Genomic DNA, 16,571 nt, shown 5'->3' with positions numbered 1-16,571 from the left:
TTCCCCCCCCCCCCCCATTGTAATCCCATGCCAATATATTCCATTTCAGAGCAACATGTTTGCAATATAAATTTTATATCACATTAAAGTTGTATATATGTTTTAAAGCAGCCTGTACTCTTCAAGCTTGTCAGTCTAACTTTTTCTTGATATGTTGCAGTTATCTCTCTCTGCTGCAAATTTGCGTGATCTGGATGTGCTCTCGAAGGTTTGCAGTTGTATTATCAGATAAAAAGGGCAATACTAATTCTATATCACATAATCTGGACAATTATTCGATTCATGTCTTGGTTATCTGCTCAATCCTTTTTTAAGCATGTTTGTGACCTATATCAGCTTGAATTTGTTAATTGTCGTTTGTTGTATGTATTTGCAAGTCTGGAAATTGATATGTTCTCCTTTTTCACATTTTGTGTAATTATTAAACTCAAAGGTGAGCTGTTAACTGTTCCATTCATTGCGAAACTGATCCAACACCTGTTATCCTGATTTATATAAATATTGCGGATATATACAAGGAAAATTCATTGCATCTTGTTAACAAATTATGTGATGCACCTTAGACTTGCCTGTTTCTTGTATCCAGCTTCTCTAAGATATGCTTCCTTACAAGATGGTGACAGTGTGCTATTGTGGACACCAGCCGCTTCATGGTTCTTGTTTCATTGCAGAGTGATCCTATGGCAGTTCTTTATATGAAAGGAAATGATGGTTTGCTTCAAGAGCTTGGCCGCACAGAAGTAGTTTTAAATTCTTTGAATCCGAAGTGGATAAGAAAATATACTCTTACTTATCAATTCGAGATGGTGCAAACTTTGGTGTGAGTTCTCCTACCTTCTTACACTTTCCTACCTCAAGTTTTTGTATCTTTTTGCGCTTATGTATATCGCAAAACTGAATTCCACTGCAGATTTCGTGTATATGATGTTGACACTCAGTTCCAAAATATTGATGTAAAGGTATATCAATTGTCCTTTTCATGGCTTTTATTACAAAGAAAAAGAAACTTGGCTGGATTTCCTCCATCACATGGTTATATCATAGCCCATAATAATGCTTGATTTATTGTGTTTCACTTGAATGAAATATTTAGTTAAATAGTTGTTAGTTAAGATGTGGCGAAATTCCACGAATCATGATTGTTTTTCTGGTTAAGTGGAGATACTTATGAAGACTTTCCGAAATTGTTTTGATCATGCGGCTTTTACATGGGACACACTTCCATTTTGAAACAAAATCCATTGCCAAGTTATCTATTCCAATTTGCTCACTTTCTAAATTGCTTCTAGCGTCAATCAGTTGAAATATTCAACTTAAATCTAAAATTGTATTCACTGTCCAAGAACTGATTTCAGTATATTTTAAGATTTATGCTTGTTTTTTCCTTAGGGAAGCGTCTACAAGGATGTAATAGTGGGAAAGAGGACTCGTGTTTTTCTGTGCTCCTCACATTTCGGATATCCATGCAGAATTTACCAAATCTGTTCTTGAATAGCTACTTTTGTCCTATATGTTTTTAGTATCAGGAGAAAACTCATGGTCGTATTTAATAGTATTTCTTCTTTTTTCCTGATTCTTAATCATGTTTCCATTACATCAGTTGCGGCATATACAAAATGTGTTTAGTATTTGATGTAACATATAATCTATATAGATACTCATATGCTCTCTATATTTGCCTGACTCTCATTCCCATTGAAAACTTTAATTATTAGGTTTGCGTCAAATGTTCTTTTCTTGCATAGGCACTTAAGCTGGAGGAGCAGCAGTTTCTTGGTGAGGCTACTTGTACACTATCAGAGGTATTGTATATCACTCCCACATGTTATCCATGTGAAATATATGCTGCTCAAAACAGAAATAAAGTAACTACAATGTGTTGCATCCCTGAAGGCTCCATGCTTTATATTTATGATTTTATGGATATGCTTGCTGTACTAATTGTCGAGAATCTAGAATTTCAATGATTGCTTTAGGTGATAATTATGCTTGTGTAGTGGACTGCTGATTACTTGAATGCCTTTATTATCATTCATGCATGTCTGAGCACTTCAAATATTTAATTTGTTTCATACTGGATAATTGGCAGTGTTCAAGTCTATTTTCAACATCTTTTGTATCTGTTTTTGTCGTTTATCATTCAGTTGTCCAACTTTCTTCTGCAATAGAAATATCGCATCTTTTAACAGCTTTTCTATATTAGTAATAGCTGTTTCTTCGTCTGCGTGATTCCCATGTCTTTCTTGTAGATTGTCACTAAAGCAAACAGGATATTAACCTTAGATCTGGCACGTGAAGAAGTTTCTGCTCCAGTCCATACTCGAAAATCTGGTCAGCTCACGGTTTATGCCGAAGAAAGTGTTTCATCAAAGACTACAGCAGAAATGATATTGAGATGTTCAGACTTGGAATCCAAGGATTTGTTCTCAAAAAGTGTAAGCTATTCTTCCTCTCATTTATTGCGTTTTCTCTATTCTATTTGAAGTTGGAAAGCTGATCTAAAGCATGTTATGCTATTTGTTTCTTCCAGGATCCTTTTCTGGTGATATCAAAAATTACAGAGAGTGGAACGTTGGTTCCAATTTGCAAAACTGAAGTCTTGAAAAATGATCATAATCCAAAATGGAAACAACTTTTCTTGAGTATTCAGCAAGTAGGAAGCAAGGTACTGAAGATTGGTCCCTGAAATTAGCATCATTTGATATTGCACCTTGAGTAGCATTATTCACTTTCATGTTTTGCCACTATTTACTTTGTTACATGAGTTAATCTAAAGCTTTCCTTACAAATATTTGCTGGATGGAGTTTCCATTCAAGCCTGTCATTGCAGACAGAAGCAATTTTTCAATCATCCATTATCTGTCGGTTCTGGATTTGCCTTGCTGAGTTAAATTTGGACATGGAGAATTACAACAAAAGTGTAAACATGGATAATTGACAAATTTAAACATGAACATGAATGTGGGTTCCACAGATCTTTGCTTTTCCATGTGTGATGGTGGGACTTTTCTCCTTCCACATCGGTCAACTCATTGAGATTCAATTTAATAAGGTTCTAAATATTGCAGGACAGCCCACTAACTATTGAGTGTTTCAACTTCAATAGTAACGGAAAACATGATTTGCTGGGGTAAGCAACTCTCGTCTTTGATCCGTTCTGTTGACTGAATTTTTTGAACTGATCTGATTTGCCTGCTCCCTACCCTAATTGTTCAGAAAAGTGCAGAAATCACTGGCTGAGTTAGAAAAGCTGCATTCTGTTGCGATGGGGGAGAGTTTGTTTATCCCAGCATCCGTTGGGCAAAATCACCACAACAAGGTAAAGGGCTAATAATCCACAATAAATTCTGTATCAGAATATAATCTTTGGTTTTTATTTTCATCATTCTTGCCTCATAGGTCTTAAAGAGTCAGTTGTTTGTGGACAAATATTCAGAAAATATCCAGCATACGTTCCTCGATTACTTGGCTGGAGGTTATGAGCTGAATTTCATGGTGGCAATTGATTTCACTGGTACACTACTTTTTTCTTGTCTGCTTCAAATGCATTTGCAACTTCACTCTTAATTTTTTAGCCATACATTCGGTTCTTTTATTTGAGTCAGTTGAGTAAAGAATTGAAGAATTGACATGGATCCTGTGGCAGAAGATATATTTCCTTTGACTGTTCAGTCAGATCATTAAGATTTACAGCCATGCTCCTACACTTTCCTTTTTCCCTTTTTCCGTTTTCCCTTTTTCCTACTTACCAAAGTAGGCAGTATGAAGCTAATATGTTAAGAATTTTTTTTCACTACATTTATAAATGTTGCTTCCTTAACTAATGCCCCTCTGTTGGTGACTGCATATCCATGTATAAAGTCCTAAATTTTCTTTAGTATGGGTGTTTGGATACTAGGTCTTTCACTAATTTTGACTTCTTGTTATCAGCATCAAATGGTAATCCCCGCCTACCCGACTCGTTACACTATATTGATCCATCTGGACGGCCGAATGCATATCAGAGAGTAAGAGTATTCCTTCATGAAGATTTAAAGTTCGTTGTTGTGAGAAAGTCAAACTAATTTCATCTCTCTAACTTTAGGCAATTTTAGAGGTTGGAGGTGTGTTGCAGTTCTATGATTCGGACAGAAAGTTTCCTGCTTGGGGCTTCGGAGCACGACCAATTGATGGCCCTGTATCCCACTGCTTCAATTTAAATGGCAGCAGTAGCTATTGTGAGGTGATGAATCTCAACTCCATCAACAACCTTCTAAGACTTGTTTCTAAAGTTCACTGCTCTCCCAATTTTTGTGGCCATTGTTAATTATCTCTGTTTTCGTCCAGGTTGAAGGAATCCATGGAATTATGATGGCATACACAAGTGCTCTTTTTAATGTCTCATTAGCAGGACCAACATTATTTGGGCATGTGGTCACAAATGCTGCACAGATAGCTAGTGCATCTGTAGTAAAAAATGAGAGGAAGTATTTCGTTTTGTTGATTATCACGGTATACTTTGGAGATCAAATATTGTTGCTATTTCTACTTTTTAGTAATAGAATTCTCAATATTATCTGGTGTTCTTGTTTGCAATTATTACAAGCGCAAGTTTCACTTTCATCTGATTACAATTTTAAATTTTATTTTCCACTCATATCAACAATAATCTCCCATATTAATAATTTTAGGATGGAGTGATAACGGACCTCCAGGAGACTAAGGACGCCTTCGTTATGGCTTCAGATCTGCCATTGTCCATACTCATTGTTGGGGTTGGAGGAGCTGATTTTAAAGAAATGGAGGTATATTTGTCTTCTCTGTACAGTTTCTTCTTGTCTCAAGTACTTCCTCAAGCAACCTTAGTGATATTTTTGTGTCCGATGCAGTAACATTTTTGTCCCTCATTTGTCAGATACTAGATGCAGATAAAGGGGATAGACTTGAAAGTTCAACCGGAAGGGTTGCATCACGTGATATTGTTCAGTTTGTTCCTTTCCGGGATGTACAGAGTAAGATCCAAATCCACTAAACCAGTATCTGTTTTACCGTGCTCCAGAACTAAACATCCCTTAGAAGAGTGTCTTCAAAAATCTAAACTGGTGTGATCATGGAATTGCAGGTGGAGAGGTCTCTGTTGTTCAATCACTTCTAGCAGAACTACCATCCCAGTTTCTGACATACATGCGAGCTAGAGGTATTGGTCCAAATCCATAACCGAATGTGGAACTGTACATACAAAAATACCTCTCCAGTTATTGTGCCTTTTAAGTTTGCCGTGAAGGTGGCAGTAGCACCATCTATGTCAAGGTCCCGGTTAGGTATTTTTGTCTCACCAGGGAAAAACATGCTCAATTTTGTGTAGCAATTTTGTCAGGGTTCATTTAATTGGAAAATTCTCCAGGAAAAAGAAAATCTTGTTCAGTAACTGTAGCATAAAGTTAACATTTGTTTTTTTTTTTAATTTTTTTTTCTGAGATTGGTTGTCAATGTGTTTTGAAATAATCTCGACTTTCTGCAACCGTTCTTGTATTTGATTTTGTTGACTTCTGAAATCTTATTCAAAGTACATTTGACTACTGAAACAATGTATGGAACATGGATGTAGTTCACCATCAGAAACAAGGTATGCATGATGATCAACTTTGATTGTCTCGCTCTTGTTATTACCTCTAAGATTTTCCTAATTCCGTTTCTTAAAATACTAAATTATTATCTGTAAAAATTTAATGAATTTTCTTTAAACGAATTATAGGGTTTGGAAGCAAGCAAATCAGATATGGTTTCACATGTCTAAAATACTTTTACTCATCTTGACATTAGCCCATGTAATGAGATAGATACATCTTTAACTTTATAACAGTAATTTTATCAGAAAAAATTTATTTGATCTGTAATAAATTAATAGTAAGTCTCTCGGATGAATATGGGTATTTATTTATTTTTTTTAAAATATCAATAAATTTTGTGAATTTTGACTAATTGTAAAATTTATCTGTTGGATGAAACAAACAATGAAGATATTAGATATAATTTTTCTATCATCGAGGAATTTGTTAGTAATCAAAATCAAACCTCCAACGAGGGTGACGTAATTTTTCCTATATACTTTATCATTGTATCAATTAAATGGAGTTCAAATTAAATGGAATTATCTCGACTTGATTTGTCATATTTAACAAATTGAGTTTGGTCAGATGAATTATTATGGATCGTTCTTGAGTGGAATGTCAAATAATTTAATTTATTTTCCGTCTCCATAAACGTTTGAAGTAGTTGTTTGCACACTTTAAGAAAGTTAACGAAATTTTATCAATGCCGTACCTAGATTCCACAAAATTCATTCCTCATTTTATACCAAATCATAATCATTTTACCATTTCTAAATTTTCCACAATACTTTTATCATTCCATTTCATAAATTTCCATAGACAAATATTATTAAGCGTCAAAAGGTGCATATTCTATTGATTAAATCCTAATAAGACCTAAGTTTATTTTTTAAATTTTCAAAATCAATAAACGCTCCCTTGGAATAAAGACTGCTCAGTTTCTCATCTCCCTCTGAAGATCTTCATAAAACCTACACAATCCACTACCCAAATCTGGAGCAAAACCCATTTCTTGTTCTTTGAATAGAGAGTGATTTATTGATGGCGGAGTGTAATTTCGATTGTTGATAAAGGGTGAGGGAGAAATCTTGTAGAAAACAGTTGAAGAGAAGATGGATAAGCTCTGGGATTTTGGCAGAAAAGCCATGTTCTATGTGAGGGTTCTTTCGGGTTATGAAGAGCGCAGAATCCGATCTTACAGATTGCAGCTCCAGCAACGCCTCCAACAGGTATTCTTCTTCTTCTTTTTTCTTTCCTGCTCTCAAGTCACACGTAATTTTCTGTGGTTATTCATGAATTTCGTAGTGCCTGATCCAGTGGGCTTTATCTTTCCTTTTTCAAGAGATTGAAGTAGGATACACGACTAAAAATCTTGAGTGTGGAATTGTGGGTGAATTGAGTCGGTAGTTTGTGGGTATTTTTTATGTTGAATTTTGATCTGCACTTAGAATTCTTGCTGAAGCATTGCGAATGATCGAGATGGATATGAATGGTAATAAATTGGTGATTTAGCTTGTTTTAGGAGCTATTGTTATCAGAATTCGTTTATGGCACGAGAGAGTATTATAAGCTATACAGAAAGATCTATAAAGAAGCTGTCACTGAAGAGAAGGAACTTCCGAACTTGGTGTAAAGTCAAATATTGGCTGAATATCCGTTTGTGCAACGCCGTAAGTGGGTCAATATGAATTAAGGAACGGGATTTTTATGATTTTTAAAGTTACTATTTGTAGTGGTATTGCTCCGTCCGTTGTTCATTGCTCTCTGATCTCCACGGGAGTTATCTCTAATCCTTCTATTATAATCCATTTTACAAGGCACAACAAAGGAAAGCAGCTCTCAAGCAGGTTCCTGAGCAAATTATTTTGTCAGAGGTGCGGCGAATGGTCGGGGATATGCAATCTTTGAATAAGAAGTTGGAGGAAACAGTAAGTCTGTCTTTGCTTGCTCTTAGTTCGGTTGCATGCTCTTACTTTATGCTAACTGGGTTGCTGTCCAAAATGTTGATGAAGCTTAGGGGTAGCAGATCAGTCGAGCCGGCTCGATTTTGAGCTCGACTCGAGCTGAATTCCCTCTGATCATTAGCTCGCTAGTTTTTTCTATTGGTTTTTTTAAATATTTTTATTTGTTATTAAGTGAAGCTATTGGATTACATCAGATATCTAGAAAATCTGTCAATCTGGAAATCTAGGGTAGATCATGTCAGTAGATATCCATATTATATAGCTAAATAGAGTGAGGTTAGACAAACCTGTAGATCAAGCACGGATCAGGGATTTAGTGGCTATAGGTACATCATAGTCTTCTGACACACTTTTATCCGCCCCTGCGCCCCAACGTACACGTCCAGATAGTCTATTTATCTGATGAAATGTTTTCTCCTTTAACAATTCCCATATTCTGTTCTTTTTTTTTTGCTGTGGAACGATTGGGTGTTAGTGACTTCCATCTTTAACGACTGCTGTAGAGCTGTCGGCAAAGCATTATGAAGCAGATCTCCTATGCAAATTGCCAGATTGCCCTCAAGAGTATAAGAGACCTTGGCGTGGCAGGTGCATTGATTGGCGTAGGTCATGAACCTTGGACATCAAATAAACACAAAAAGAATCTGATACAAAATTTGCCAGCCGTCCATTTCCCTGCAATGGATAAATAATTGACACTTTTCCCAACTAAGTCCCCTCATTGCCTAAAGTAACTCTCAGACACCAATTTTTTTCAAGATTAGTGTATGTAAAGAAACCTTTTACAAGTGTCCTGCCAAGGAAAAGCTTATGTTCTGTCCGGAGTATCTTGCAACTCTAGTTCACAGTTTAATGGTAGCCACATTGTCTTCCAGAAATTTTTGTTGCTTCTGTTTCTTTGCCTTCTTTCTTTGATTCCTCTCTGTTGTACTTGTTCATAATGGTTGGGATATGTTTTTTGTGGTTGAGGATATGCCTTCTGCTTTCTGATTTAGACTATCTCCGGTATTTTGCTGATTGTCAACAGGAGGCAGCCATTGAGGAATACTTCAAGCCGATTGACAAGGAAGCAGAAATCATTATGAAGATGCAGCTTGAAGGAGAGGAGAAGACAATGAGAGAGATGATGACCGCCATGCAAAGACATGCTCTACTAGAGAAAGCTGAAGCAGAAAAATTTGCAAATTTGCAAAATGCTAAAACAGACAAACATATTGAAGAGCCGACACGGCCAGACAATAGTGCTCAAAGGGGGTGACTCCGTGCATTTCATAAACGTTTTTGGCAAGTACTTAGGTGAAGATCATGCTTCTTGCCCCCAGTGTCACTAAGGCATAGTTAGATCTGTTACTACTATGTCAGAAACCAAGATCTGGGGTAACAGCGTTTCGTATGAACCAACTTTGATGGTCCTGTGTACAACAAGCCACATAAAATCAAATGCAGAGTTCTAGCTGCACAGCATGAAACAAGAGTTTGTGAAATAACATATTTCAGGGCAGCAGACTGCAACAGTTTTCTGGCAAGCTTGCATTTCTCTTTAACGAGTGAAATTATACATTTGCCATGTTTAATACTGTACGGACATGCTGAATGAACATCTTCATTCTATGAGATGTATGTGCAATAGAAGAAAGTTTTTTTAACATATTGCACCTTACAGTCTGAAAGCAGAACTTTGTACGTGACAAGTTCACTTCTTGTTAGCATCTTTGATATCCTGGAACTAATATCCATTTAATAACGAAACTTGTACTGCAGGAGTTTGAAAATGTGTTTAAAAAGATTTTCAAGATAACTGATAAAGCCATTCGGATATCTTTTGAATATATGAAAAACGCTTCTCATAACAAGCAGCAAGCATAATTCCACTTCGTAAACTATCTCCAAGATAATAACGTGAATGTCTGTCAAAAATTTCTAAGAATCTTGAAGTTCAAAATGCCAATCACCCTCATGGATGCCTTTGGGTGATTCCTCCACCGGTGAAACCATTTATAAGTACAACCAACAAGGTTTCTAAACCTTTGAGCCAAGTTAAATGCTAGCATCTTCGACAATCTCACTTGCTAAAGGGTCCAACTGTTGGGGCCACACCATTTGGGACATGGGGGTGCAGATCTTGATCAAGATAAATACAAGAACTATCCAGCAGCTAGGGGCATGAAAACGAATTTTAGCACTCAGTTACCAAAATTATTGCAACCACAGCCTATTCGAGACATACAAAATTTGTGAGGCTTTCTTGATCTAGAACTTCATGTATATTGATATAGCTTTCACTGGTAAAACTAGAGTACAGGCAGTGTCTGCAGAAGAGGATAACATTCACTAAAATCCTCAACTTGTACAGAACCATCGGCCAGATGAAGAAGTATTTCCATCAAGTGACACGAAGCCAAACAACATATAACAGACACCTTAAGGAAAGAAACCAAAGACAAATATGTCAGAGACACTACTCAATAAGCCATAGCACACTATTAACTTGTGCTTTGCTCTTTTGGTTGATGAATTGTTTCCAGGCATTCTTTGGCTCTATGAACCTTTGATTGGAGATAGAAAGTTCCATTCTTAGCATTCCGCTCGAACAAGTTATCATACTTCTGGAAAAACAGGGGAAAACTGGACTTAGTAAAATTACATGCAGAATGAAAGCTAAAGAATAAAGACTTCCCAACTAAATGATGTATCAGAAGAGAGGAGAAACCTGCAAAATCTCTTCCCATGTTGCATTCTCAGTGACACCAAGGATTTGCCTTGCCTCTGCCTCGGTCATCATTTTACTACCTCGTCTTATGTTCTGTACTGCTTCTTGAGCAACACCGTTCTTTGAGGCATCTGCAATATATCATGAAATTCTTGTGAGTGAGACAATAAAGAGAAACATCAACTGATTGTGGGAATAGAATCTTCAAGTGATCTTAATTGTCTAGCTGGAAAGAAAATGGCAACTTTGTGCATAAGAATCATACAAGTATATCTTTCTGACCTGTGAAACTACGGGCATAGTGATATGACAACTGCAATTTACTTCAATCTCAATGCTCTACTCTATATCTCATGCATTTCTATAGAATGAGCTAAAAATTATGCATTAAGAGCAAGGCCGCATCAAGAGCTACAAATTGACAATCTTCAGCTATTTCACAAGCAAGTCTATACTTGAAAGCTAAAAACTTAATAACAATCCAAAGGAAAACTTACTGGCAAGTGCCTGCCGATATGCTTGAACAAAAGCTCTTGCCATTATCCCAGAGCCCATGATGATCAAGTTAGCAAGAAGCCTTGCAGCCTGCAAGAGTATGTTGGCGACGAACATGAATTTGCAATTGAAAAAAACAGTCCTTCAAATACTTCAGTTTCAGCATAGTAAAGGTGGAATTCGGTTCATATGTTAGATCATTCAAGAGTCCAATTACAATATTTTTCATCAGAAATTAGTAACTTATATAAAGATAGGATACAGAAACACATATATAAGACTCGACAATGCAGTAACTACCATGCATAAGAGAATGTGGAGGACAAACATCAAATAAATTCACTGTAGAATAATAATCAAGCAAGAAGTTGTAACTTTTTAAGTTCACGAAGTTAAAAAAAATATTCAGGCACTTCCCTGTCTATGGTTCAATCATCAGAGAATTGCCCCCACAAGTTCCTCCCACCGTTCCATAATTTAGTGTAACCTTTAACCTATTTGTGTTCAACAGGGTGTTAAGGAGTTAGCTGCACGTTTTTTCCTGTATGGTAATAGCTGATGGCACATCTGCAGCTACCAGCCACTGGTGTCAACTACAGCCATGTGTTCTCATGCCTAATCTCAGGGAGTTAAAAGTGGGAAACCTGCAACCCATTATTAGCAGTAAATGGGAACCACAGTGTCTTTAATGCATTTCAAAATCCAAACTTGAAAAGATAGGGTTCGGGAAAAAAAATATGAGATTTATCATGGCATGGAATTCGTTGACATTTTCAAATCATTGTCGCTTGACAGTGATCATTGCAAAGTGCAAAAAAGTTCAGTGTTGTGGTTAAGTGACTTCTAAAAACATGACATGAAGCACTACTTCTATCTTCATCTACAAGTACTGGCTACAGCATTGCAGCAGAATTAAGAGCACCAAAGCTTGCCCTGGGACTTACGCTAATGCTTGGACAGAACCATATATCACATGATCTGTGCTGGTGAAGATATGATCACCCAAGCAGTTGCAATATTTACTAACACCAACATTAAAAAGCAGGTCTAGTTTATGCGCTAATTCCAGTCTAGGGAGTTCAGTAGTACCGTTTTTGGGTTTTCCTCGATTTAGAGGGTGTTCAGCTGAGCTTATTAAAATGCCTGATAAGCTCATAGGCTAGCCTCATACATCTTCTAAATATTTTTTGAGGCTTGTAAGACATCAAATTTTTATTTTAAACATAAGTTTTAAAATAATATGATGGAGATCATAAGATGTTAATAAAGATAATTTTATAATAAATTTGGAGTAGTTTTCTAGAATCATAAAAGTAAGTTAGGAATTTTGAAAAGAGCTTATAAGCTCCTAATTTATCTTTGGAGCTTACAAACCAAACACTTTATGATATCTTATAAAGCTTTCAATCATATTTGATGTTATAAAGAGCTTAAGCTCACCAAACTGACAAACCCCCCTCTTGAATCATTCTACAATAGGTTCACAAGAGACCTGCCTTCAGTTAATATACAAAATAATTTCCTCACCAAATTTTTGTTCAGAAAAAGAAAATTGAGTTTATTGCATTTATTAGCCAAATAAACCCATGACCCCAATTGCCTTCTTCGAGATGAAAACTATATTAGATCCAGGAGCATACCATAGCTAGAGTGGCAAAATAGAATCACCAGTCAATATTTGAACTCCAAATAACCTACAAGACAGAGAAGAAACCAGTAAGATTCCAATAAAATAAAATTATCTGGACGCGATTGAAATTGAATTCAGAATCACAATCAATTTCAAAACTAAAGCCGCAGATTCAGCAGTTGCATTAATATGACCATCAAATTTGAGAACATAGGTTTTGGTTCTGAACTCCAAGTGATCAGAGTCACCTCAACACAATTTTCTCTCCAACTAAAAGCATTCTCTAATTAAAGTGAGCTCAAAACTTTACGAAATATAATCACTGGATGCATTATCAACTATATAACTGCACTTTATCATAATTTTGAATTTAATGCACATAGTAAACTTCGATTTATCCTCTAACAACCCAAAGTAACTCTCCAGCTCAAAACATAACTGCAATCAGATAAACCAGAGGCCCGACTCTCAGCTGTAAAAAGTTTGCTCTTGAAATAAAAAATAAATTTTTGCCACAAAATAACCCAAAACAAGGAGTTATCCACAAACCCACAGCATATGTAACTATAATCCAATTCACCAAATAACAGAACGGACGAGACATATAAAGATCACCAAATACGCAATCAAAAATCCAATTTTACTCGACACATATACATCCCAAAAACCTCACACGACGATATGATTCGTAACGAACAAGGCAGCATAACTGTTATAGGAAAAACGAAAAATACAACAAACTTGTAGCGAAACATAACAGAAAACACAGCTTACCAAAATCTCAATACAAGAAAAATTTGTTCCCGAATTAGGGTTTGCAGAGAGGCGAGGATGAAGAAAAAGCTGTTGTTTCCCACAAAAGGAGCGAATGCTTCTTGAGAAATTGCGGAATAGCGGAGAATTGAGAAATATTGCTCTTATGTATAGGACTTCTACGCCTTTAATATTTTTAGCCCTGCGGCTGCCAGCAAGTGATAATGACAGAGCAGAATTGCTAATGCCAGATTCGAGTTCGTGAAAGTTCCATTTTGTCTGAGGAGCTTTGTTGAGTATTGAAAGAGATTGTAAGAATCTTAAAAATAATAAATTGGGAATATTTTTTAATTTTTTTTAATAGTTTATAAGTTTGTAATATATATATATATAAATATAGATTTTTTGATCTTATAAAATTAAATAAAAATAATTTATTTAAATAAATAAATAAAAATATAATCATCTCGTGCATAAATATTTTAAATAAATTCAGTAAAAAAAAGCTCTAAATGGGATCGTACCAACAGTCGAAGGTGTACCGCAAATTGGAAAAGAATGAGATATTGGTAAAAACGTAGGGTACATAATTTATAAAATTCAAATATGAAGGACTTAAGTAAGACTATTTTAAAAATATGGGGACCAGAAAAGCAATTTATTCTAAAATCTTTCAGTCCCACACTCTCCCCACTAAAGGAGTATAAATTCCCATTGCGTTGAGGGCTTCGCCAACTCTTTGGTTTCCGCGTGCTTAGAAGAAAATGGACGCCGCGCAAGAAGCTCAGAAGAGGGAGGCATTCCGGCAGGCAGTCGTCAACACACTCGAACGCCGTTTGTTTTACATTCCTTCCTTCAAGATCTACCGCGGCGTTGCTGGGCTTTACGATTATGGCCCCCCTGGTTGCGCCGTCAAGGCTAACGTCCTCGCTTTCTGGCGCCAGGTGGGCACATTTGGACTTTTCCTTATTGTTGAGATTCTTACAGCGCGCCCGGAATTTGGATTCAGATGTTTCGTTTGTTTTCTTGCTGAGGATTACGTTCTATGTTTTCTTACCAGTGGTGTTTGTAGTAATCTGTGCAAAAGACACTGATTTTTCTTGTTTACTTGATTTTTGAGATGGTAGTATTCGTGCTTTGTTGTCTGAAAACTAGGGGTGAGGTGATTTTGTCTTATGACGGGGTTTATTTGAGTTAGCTATTGTCAGTTTGGTGATATAGTGCGCATGCAGAGTTATATGCAAGAACAAGATTTTATAGTAAGCGTTGCTTCTCTCACCCAAGACCGTAGTAATGTGCCACATGACTTAATATATGTAAAGATTTTCAGTTTTTCTACTTGGATATGCTGAGTCTGATAGTTGTTTTATTGGATATTGTCAATGGGGATTGAAGCTGATCGGCTTTAGTTAACGTTCGTTCTTATTTTTTTGAATGTATTCGCAGTTATTTGTGTATGATATAGTTAGTTTAATCCCATCATTTTGTGCCTATCTAGCCTTGATTTTTCTGTTAAAGACCTTGTTTAAATCTTTCAGCATTTTGTACGTGAAGAGAGCATGTTAGAAATTGATTGCCCGTGTGTTACCCCAGAGATTGTGCTGAAGGCATCGGGCCATGTGGAGAAGTTCACTGACCTTATGGTTAAAGATGAAAAGACGGGGACCTGTTACCGAGCAGATCATTTGCTCAAAGATTATTGCAAAGACAAACTTGAGAAAGATCCTAATCTTAGTGCAGAGAAGGCTGCGGAACTGAAACATGTGCTTGCTATGCTGGATGACCTCTCCCCTGAAGAGCTTGGTGCCAAAATCAAAGGATATGGCATCACCGCACCAGATACAAAGAACACCCTCTCTGATCCTTATCCGTTCAATCTAATGTTTCAGACATCAATTGGGCCTTCTGGGTTGAGCTCCGGGTGAGAATGCGTTTTATTGTAGAAGTATGAAAGTTTCATTTACCACTGAATTAATGATCTCTCCATATGGTTTCCTTTTTTCTTCAGTTGATTTTTGGTTTGATTTGTTCCAGTTACATGCGTCCTGAGACAGCTCAAGGTATTTTTGTGAACTTTAAGGACTTGTACTACTTCAACGGCAACAAGCTTCCTTTTGCAGCTGCACAGATTGGTCAAGCTTTCCGGAATGAGGTTTTATATGCTATCATATTGATTGATTTGTTGGATGAGTTTGTACATTTGAGTATTCGTGGCTTCTAGCACTCATCTTGCTATCTGCTCCATTATATAGGCTGGATAATCTACTGAAAAAACTCATTGTTGCAGTATTCATGGTTAATTGGAGAATGCATATATGGGAGCAAATGACAGAAATGGCTTGATGTCTACTTTTACCCCAATAAACTGATGCTTGGTATTTGTTTAATGGGTAGCCGATTCGTTTAGTTTGAATGGGTGTGAGAGGAAGCATTGGCATCATCTTTCATGTTCAAGTTTAATTTTTTTAACATTCTTTCAGAAACAGTGTGAATTTTGGTAGAAATCTTCTGGGAGAACATAAATTAGAAATTCTTTTAACCCTCAAAACCTTCAAGCTTTTATCTTTCCCTCCTTGTATGCTTAACGTACATGAACTTTGTAGATCTCTCCACGGCAAGGTCTCCTAAGGGTCCGTGAATTTACATTGGCTGAGATTGAACACTTTGTGGATCCTGAAGACAAGTCCCATCCTAAATTTTCCGAAGTTTCAAAGTTGGAATTTTTTATGTTCCCAAGAGAAGACCAGGTTTCTGGACGACAAGCAAGGAGAATACAAATTGGTGAAGCAGTTTCTCAGGTTGGTCTATTGGTGCCAATCCTATAGCCCCTTACTATCACCTGTCTGAGATTTTGTTCTCTTTGTTAACATCAATTTCGTATCCTCTATGTTTCAGGGTATTGTCAACAATGAAACACTCGGCTATTTCATAGGGAGGGTATACTTGTTTCTAACCCAACTTGGGATTGATAAAGACCGTCTACGGTTCCGCCAACATCTGGCAAATGAGATGGCACACTATGCTGCAGATTGTTGGGATGCTGAGATTGAATGCTCTTATGGATGGATTGAGTGTGTTGGTATTGCTGATAGATCAGCATATGATTTGCGTGCTCACACGGTAAGAGTCTGTTGAATCTCATATTTGTATTATGCTATTTATTGGAGGGGAGAAGTTTCATTGACATTCTAAAATGGTTGCTCTGGTTCATAAGGTTCTTTGGCTGTGTTGTTATATTCCATTAGTGATGGTTGTTAAATCTTTTTGGTGCTTTTACTATACGAGTAGACTTTTGTTGATAGGACTTAAATGATCTCTATGTTGTATGCTACAATTTTGATGGTGTCATGAAGTTTTACTTCTCCTTTTGCAGGATAAAAGTGGGGTACCCCTTGTGGCACATGAAAAATTTTCAGAACCTATAGAAG

The 16,571-nt window shown here is 36.6% G+C and overlaps 4 protein-coding genes across 5 annotated transcripts in view; 3 read left to right on the top strand and 1 right to left on the bottom strand.

Moving 5' to 3' along the window:
* Positions 1-5,317, top strand: part of LOC105165599 (protein BONZAI 1) — a 6,776-nt gene extending 1,459 nt beyond the window's left edge. Inside the window, exons 2-16 of the mRNA XM_011084665.2 lie at positions 161-208; positions 672-820; positions 911-959; positions 1,746-1,802; positions 2,250-2,435; positions 2,531-2,665; positions 3,069-3,130; positions 3,217-3,319; positions 3,400-3,514; positions 3,931-4,007; positions 4,085-4,222; positions 4,327-4,491; positions 4,671-4,784; positions 4,895-4,991; positions 5,102-5,317. Of these exons, the coding sequence (XP_011082967.1) occupies positions 161-208; positions 672-820; positions 911-959; positions 1,746-1,802; positions 2,250-2,435; positions 2,531-2,665; positions 3,069-3,130; positions 3,217-3,319; positions 3,400-3,514; positions 3,931-4,007; positions 4,085-4,222; positions 4,327-4,491; positions 4,671-4,784; positions 4,895-4,991; positions 5,102-5,196 (1,590 nt within the window). The 3' untranslated portion in view covers positions 5,197-5,317. The remainder of the gene's footprint in view (positions 1-160; positions 209-671; positions 821-910; positions 960-1,745; positions 1,803-2,249; positions 2,436-2,530; positions 2,666-3,068; positions 3,131-3,216; positions 3,320-3,399; positions 3,515-3,930; positions 4,008-4,084; positions 4,223-4,326; positions 4,492-4,670; positions 4,785-4,894; positions 4,992-5,101) is intronic.
* LOC105165590 lies at positions 6,457-9,203 on the top strand. Its single transcript, XM_011084655.2, has 3 exons — positions 6,457-6,820; positions 7,409-7,519; positions 8,583-9,203. The coding sequence occupies exons 1-3, from the start codon at positions 6,704-6,706 to the stop codon at positions 8,811-8,813; spliced, it is 459 nt and encodes a 152-aa protein (XP_011082957.1). The 5' UTR covers positions 6,457-6,703; the 3' UTR covers positions 8,814-9,203.
* On the bottom strand, positions 9,780-13,415 carry LOC105165577 (mitochondrial import inner membrane translocase subunit PAM16 like 2). Of its 2 annotated transcripts, none has more exons than XM_020691735.1 (5): positions 13,165-13,415; positions 12,401-12,454; positions 10,763-10,860; positions 10,266-10,396; positions 9,780-10,161 (listed from the first exon to the last, which is right to left on the bottom strand). In XM_020691735.1, the coding sequence occupies exons 3-5, from the start codon at positions 10,818-10,820 to the stop codon at positions 10,039-10,041; spliced, it is 312 nt and encodes a 103-aa protein (XP_020547394.1). In that variant the 5' UTR covers positions 10,821-10,860; positions 12,401-12,454; positions 13,165-13,415; the 3' UTR covers positions 9,780-10,038. The 2 variants fall into 2 exon arrangements, with proteins under 2 accessions (XP_020547394.1, XP_011082945.1); XM_011084643.2 differs by having other exon boundaries at positions 10,763-10,850; positions 13,165-13,412.
* Positions 13,864-16,571, top strand: part of LOC105165566 (glycine--tRNA ligase, mitochondrial 1) — a gene marked incomplete in the record, with an annotated part of 5,388 nt that continues 2,680 nt past the window's right edge. The window contains 6 exon segments of the mRNA XM_020696769.1: positions 13,864-14,087; positions 14,682-15,064; positions 15,178-15,295; positions 15,747-15,941; positions 16,039-16,263; positions 16,517-16,571. Coding sequence (XP_020552428.1) covers positions 13,908-14,087; positions 14,682-15,064; positions 15,178-15,295; positions 15,747-15,941; positions 16,039-16,263; positions 16,517-16,571 — 1,156 coding nt within the window.

The sequence above is a fragment of the Sesamum indicum genome, linkage group LG1 (genome assembly GCF_000512975.1).
Source record: "Sesamum indicum cultivar Zhongzhi No. 13 linkage group LG1, S_indicum_v1.0, whole genome shotgun sequence".
NCBI lineage: Eukaryota > Viridiplantae > Streptophyta > Magnoliopsida > Lamiales > Pedaliaceae > Sesamum > Sesamum indicum.
The sequence above is the reverse complement of the archived record's forward strand: the minus strand, read 5'-3'. Positions and strand labels throughout refer to the sequence as shown.